Here is a 6,457-nt window from a genome sequence, read left to right on the forward strand (position 1 = left end):
GCTGCACCAGGCTCCAGTCTGATCTAGCAGAGTTTCTACAGCTGAATGCCCTTCCTTACGCCAACCACTCCAAGAGTGTAGTGGGTGCTTTTACGTGCCACCGGCACGAGGGCCAGTCAGGTGGTACTGGCAATAGCCATGCTCAAATGGTGTTTTTTACGTGCCACCTGCACAGGAGCCATTCCAGCGGCACCAGCAACAACCTCGCTTGAATATTTTTTCACGTGCCACCAGCACAAGTGCCAGTAAGGCGACGCTGGTAATGATCATGCTCGAAATTACGCTATAGATTTTCCTTTGTACCTAATTAAATTTTCTATCCTCTTATTGAATTTATTATCAAAAAGATTCAACAAATATTCATACTGTTTTTCACATTTTATAATATAATATCCTGTTTTCTTTATATTTCATAGTTTAGACATGAAATCTTAAAGTTCACAATTTGCAATCTTGTTCTCTTAGATCTCATAATTTTTCAGCTATCATATTTTACATTTCAGTGTTCACACTGAAAATTTATGAAACTTTAAAATCTATGAAGATTTTAATAGTTCATTAATTTACACCATAATGGTTTTTTTTATATTTCATCATTTAAAGTCATAGGCTTTAACATTTCATTATTTACAGACTTTATTTTGTACTATGTAATTTACAATTTTAGTTTCTTATACTTCAAAATTTGAAACTTAATTTTTTTTACATTTCATAAGTAACCGTTAGGATTTCTTACATTTCTTGATTAGTCATAAGTTATTATTTCATAATTCTAAGTGTTACTTTCTTCCACTTCATAAATTCTGTTTTAGTGTCTTACATTTGTTAATTTACAGTTTTACATTCATTCTTGTTTCAATTGATGTCCATAAAAGAAGAAAGCCAATTCACTAAAAGTCACAATCTGGATTTTTGATTTGTATATTTTAGTAGATACTGAAAACTTTGTAATGATTTTCAACTCAATTCTTTGTTTTGTTTTGTGTCATCCTCCTGCAGATAGTACAAGACATAGCTGTTCTAGTGATCATTTTACATGCCGATCAAATGGTCTCTGTATTCCAAGTGCTTGGAAATGTGATCACGAACCAGACTGTGACGATAATTCAGATGAAACTGATTGTAAGTAAGAATTATTATATTTGTTTTTTTGTTTTTTCCTTTGGTTTTAATCTATTCCCTCATTACTCTGTCACTTACCTCTACTCTATTACCTGCCATTAATCACTCTAATGCTCATTAATCTCTGTTATTCAGCATTACTATCATTAATCACTCATCCATCATTACTCTGTCACCCTTTCACTTATACTGTCACCCATAATCAGTCACACTCTCATCCGTCATTAACCACTGTCACCCATCATTGCACTGTCTGTTATAAAGGATGTTTTTGCCTTTTACCAGGTTCAAAAGGTGGTTGTGCTCCTGACCTCTTTCAGTGCAGTAAAAACCAGTGTATCATCCAAAAATGGGTTTGCGATCATATCAATGATTGTCTTGATCAATCGGATGAAAAAAACTGCCGTAAGTATACCATGTGATATACGCTACTTGCTCTTCATTGTCATTGTCATCATTATTGTTGTTGCTGCTGCTGTTGTTGTTGTTGTTGCTGTTGTGGTTATTAAAGCAAATTGGCAAGCTGGCAGAACTCTTGGCATGCTGGTCAGAATACTTCGTGGCATTTCATAGTCTTTACGTTCTGAATTCAAATGTCGCCATGGCTGACTTTGCCTTTCATTCTTTCAGAGTCAATAAAATAAATACCGTTTGGTCACTGGAGTTGATGTAATTGATTGTCTACCCCTCTTCTAAAAAATTTCAGTCTTTGTGCCTATAGTAGAAAGATTTATTATTGAAGCAAGGCAGTGAGTTGGCCGAATCATTTGCATGCTGGACAAAATGTTTAGTGGCATTTTGTCCATGTGTCCATCTTAACATTCTAAGTTCAAATACCGCCAGGGTCAACTTTGCCTTTCATCCTTTCGGAATCAATTAAATAAGTACCAGTTGATGTAATCAATACAATTTCCCTCCCTGGAAATTGTTAGCCTTGTGCCAAAGTTTGAAACCATTATTATTATTATTATTTATTGTTATTATTTGATGAAAACTCAGCTTATTTTGCTGAGTATGATGGAAAGTGTCAGCTGTCCACAGCCAGCAGACTAAGGTGACGCTTGTTTAGTAATCATTCTTCAAGAACCCTGTGGAGAATCAGTAGCCAGTCTTAGATGATATAAATATGATATTGCAATACCAGTAATGTGATTGTTTTCCTAAAACTCTTCAACTTTGTTTGTTTTATTCTTTGCAGCCTTTAACACACCATGCCAGTTCCCTAACCGAACATGTGACAATGATTCCCTCACATGTCTTACACCAGACAAGTTGTGTGATGGCAAATTCGATTGCACAGACAAATCAGATGAAGGAGGCGAATGTGGTTAGTAGATAGAAACATATGTATGTGTATGTATTGTAGTTGTATAGGTGTGTGTGCTCTTCCGGTCACTCCTCGCAGCAATACCTGTCAGTGTTTGGATTGTCCTTTACTCCTTTGCACCACATGGGCACAACTCTCCCCCCCTCTTCATCTAACCCCCTCCCTTTGCCTCTCTCCCCCTCCTCCCTCCCTCCTACTTCCTCCCATCCACCTCTCCTCTTCTGCTCCGACTCCTACTTCTCTTCACCCTTACTCTTTCTCTCTTCTCTCTTACTCTCTCACTCTCTCCTCTCTTTCTCCCTCTATTAACACATGGCACTAGTTTAGTTTAGGTGATGTTTGAGTACTTTTTCCTCACTTATTTTTGCCACCCAGGCACTTAAATACCACACCCTAAACACTTCCAGGGAGGAAAAGCAAAGATGTAGCTTGTTTGCAAAATGATGAGGTACTACAAACTTTAGAAGTTTCCTGTGAAAATCAACAGGAATCCCATTAAATGTATCCGGAGAATGACTTTAAAAATCATTTGAAGATGGAAGATTTCAAAAGTGAATAGCAATAATGATGTGTTTTGAATGAGAGAGAATAGTTCTGTAACACTAGTTTTAGATTCACTGATTACCAGTTCCAGAAAATATTCTCAATTTTTAGGTGTTCTTCAGTAGTCTTTAGCCAAAGTGCTTTTATTTGAGACTTGTGTTTGTTTTTGTGACCTGGGTGAGGGTTTCAGGTACTGATACTAGTTATCTTCTCTTATTCAGTATTGATAGGATTTTAAACTGTTTGTTGTTTAACTCCAGGTTGTCAAATAAACTTATGATCAAAAACAATCCAACAGTGACCATCATCAATTTTTCAGATACAGTGTATTTAGGACTACATTATTAAATATGATTCTGTTGTTTGAAATGAGAGGGTATGATTTGAAGGGAGTTTTGTTGCTATTTCTAGCAGGCTGAACAACCATATAGTGTCCTCTCAATACTACAACCACCACTACTACCACCGCCACTACTACTACTACAATACATATTCTAAGAATTCTTGAAGTGTGTTATTCCTGTTTATAATTAACCACAAGTTTTATGATTTTTGTTTCAGGTGTTGACGAGTGTTCTTCTGGCGTCTGTAGCCACATCTGTGTCCCTTCACCAACTGGTTTCATCTGCCTGTGTCCACCACACAAGAAACTACTTCCTGACATGAAAACATGTGCTGGTAATTTATATTCTCTCAGTTTTTGTTTGTTGGTTTTTGTTTTAAGCTGTTGAGTTGATGATGTTGATTAACTCATTAGTATCTAAACTGGCCCTGTCGAGCCAGTATATTCTGCCTGTTTTACATTCAAACTGACCAGATCTGGCCTTTCACATCAACCCTACATTGTCAAACAATCACAACACAGAAATTTTGTAGTTACAGGATAATGCATGATTAATTGAAAACAATGTGAATAAATAAGCATTACGTTTGACAAAGTAATCTGAATGCTAAAGGGTTAAATTACTGAGCTCATTGTAAAAGAAACATAAAAAATGTTATATTTGTTTCTATCTACATTTGCTTAATTAAACTAATTATATTTATTAATTATTTTAACTAGAATTAAATGTATGCGACCAGTGGGGCATCTGCAGTCAGAACTGTACTCCTGGTCCTGATAAGTCCTTCAAATGTTCCTGTTTCCCCGGATATTCTGTCAGTCCTGATGGAAGCACCTGCATTCCAGATGGTAAGTCAAAGAATTTCCACTTCATTTGAAAATTACTTCCACCATTGAAAAATAAATAAAAATAAAGAATATTTTTGACCAAATTCATTGGAATTTTAGATTTATCAGTAGATGCAGGTATGGCTGTGTGGTTTCAAAGTTTGCTTTGGAACCATGTGAGTTTAGGTTCAGTATCACTGCATGACACTTTGTGCAAATATCTTCTACCCTAGCTTCAGGATGATCAATGCTTTGTGAATGAAATTTGGTAGGTGGAAATTGTATGGCTCTTTTTGTGTATGTGTGTGATATGTGAATGCATTTATGTGTTGGTTTCTGCATTCTTTACATTGGCACCAAACCAACATTGGTGATGTTGTTTATGCCTTGCATAAACTAAATGTCCCATAGTCGTTTGATATAGGAAGGCTTGGGCTGAAATGCCTCACTTGAAGACAAGCAATGGTTATTGTCAAGAAGAGCATCCAACCAAAGAATATTGTCCTATCCAGGTCAGCATCAAAAGATGAAGATATAACAATGGCACTGGCGTTACCAGTGACAATTCCCCCACAGTAGCTTCAGAATTCTTTAAAATTATTTCTGGCATTGATGTTATTATTGCTTTGCATCAGTTTTCCTTGCTGATGGGGTGTTGTGATCCAAGTCATTTTTTATTTTATTGGGTGTGGCTTCCCAACCACATGGTTCCAGGTTCACTCCCACTGTGTAGCACCTTGGGCATGCATCTTCTACTATACCCCGGGCCAACCAAGGTCTTGTGAGTGGATTTGGTTGACAAAAACTGAAAGAAACCCATTGTCTATGTATGCATATGTATCCACATGGGGGAATATTACCTTACTTGGAAACAGGTGAGAGTTGGTAACAGGAAGGGCATCCAATCATAGAAAATCTGCTTCAATAAATTCCATTCAACCCATGCTAGCATGGGGAAGTGCATATTAAAACTATGATGACGATGATGGATTCCACTGTTCCCATACACTAGTGCTTGTACTTGGAGCCATTGTTTGGTTTGATGCCCTTTCTGTCAACAACCACTTTACAGAATATAGTGGGTGCTTTTTCTCAGGGATGAATGAAACAAGACTGAAGGGACCTCACCACCCTATGTTTTCTCTGCCCATCTGCCAACCTCTATGCAGAAGAGGTAGGGTTACTTGGGGGATAGTAGGGACATTTTACAAAGTTTTCCTGTTTGCTGTTTTAGTTATAGTATTTTTTGTTGTTGTTTTAAGGGTTGGAAAAGTGAGGTTTCGCAGTTCATTTGTAGATTTGGGATTAAGCCTTTTGTTTTCCTATTTCTGTTGAAATATGCTGCTTTTATTTCAATTAATTTTGAAAATAATGAAGAATTTAGTGAAATATCTTTGTCATTTATTAAGCTGCTGTTTGGAACATAAATTAACATGGAATTTTGTTTGGAAGGTTTTAATTTAGATCCCTTTAAAGCAGAAAGTTTATATCATAGAACCTGGGGTAGCCACAGATGGGTTGGTGTCAAAAGGGTTTTTAATCTAATAGAGACTTTTTCTTTTATTTTACAAATTATTTACTTTTTTATATAAATTTAAATTTTCTATTTTTTTAGTAATTTTTGAATTACTCTATAATTTATATTTTAATTTCTTTTAAGATTATTTCTTAAATTCATTAATTTATTTTACTTTTTAAATTTTATTTAAATCTTACAATACAAGCATGACAGGGAAAGGAATTGTTAAATACAGATTTCAATGCTTTTGTGGTTTTATATTTATTTAACTTCTTTTCTGCCTTTTGCATTTTTTCAGATGTTGATCCAGTCTATCTCCTTTTCTCTAACCAACACGAAGTGCGTCAAATGGATGTTCGTACCAAAATGACAATTTCTTTATTGTCAGGTTTACACAGCACCATAGCATTAGACTTCCATTATCGTCAGAAGCTTGTCTTTTGGTCCGATGTGATTGATGATGTCATTTATTCCGGTCACATGGATTCTAATTGTAAGTTGTATATAAACACCTCTCTAACCCTCTCATTACCATATGTCTGCTGAAATATGCTCTTTTTATTTAAATTATTTTGTAAATTTATCAAGAATTTAGTAAAATGACTTCAACATTATTAAGCTGGTGGAAGGCAGTGAACTGGCAGACTTGTTAGCAGGCAAAATGCTTAGCAGGCCAAATGCTTAGCAGGCAAAATGCTTAGCAGGCCAAATGCTTAGCAGGCCAAATGCTTAGCAGGCCAAATGCTTAGCAGCCTTTCATCTACCTTCACATTCT

General features: G+C 35.9%; 1 protein-coding gene across 4 annotated transcripts in view; it reads left to right on the forward strand.

The window, feature by feature from the left end:
• Positions 1-6,457, forward strand: part of LOC106879043 (low-density lipoprotein receptor-related protein 1B) — a 208,271-nt gene that overhangs the window by 68,627 nt on the left and 133,187 nt on the right. For all 4 annotated transcript variants that reach the window (XM_014928457.2, XM_052975989.1, XM_052975991.1 and 1 more), the window contains 6 exons: positions 1,000-1,122; positions 1,408-1,527; positions 2,321-2,449; positions 3,554-3,670; positions 4,056-4,184; positions 5,981-6,175. In XM_014928457.2, coding sequence (XP_014783943.1) covers positions 1,000-1,122; positions 1,408-1,527; positions 2,321-2,449; positions 3,554-3,670; positions 4,056-4,184; positions 5,981-6,175 — 813 coding nt within the window. The remainder of the gene's footprint in view (positions 1-999; positions 1,123-1,407; positions 1,528-2,320; positions 2,450-3,553; positions 3,671-4,055; positions 4,185-5,980; positions 6,176-6,457) is intronic.

The sequence above is a fragment of the Octopus bimaculoides genome, chromosome 23 (assembly GCF_001194135.2).
Source record: "Octopus bimaculoides isolate UCB-OBI-ISO-001 chromosome 23, ASM119413v2, whole genome shotgun sequence".
Lineage (NCBI taxonomy): Eukaryota > Metazoa > Mollusca > Cephalopoda > Octopoda > Octopodidae > Octopus > Octopus bimaculoides.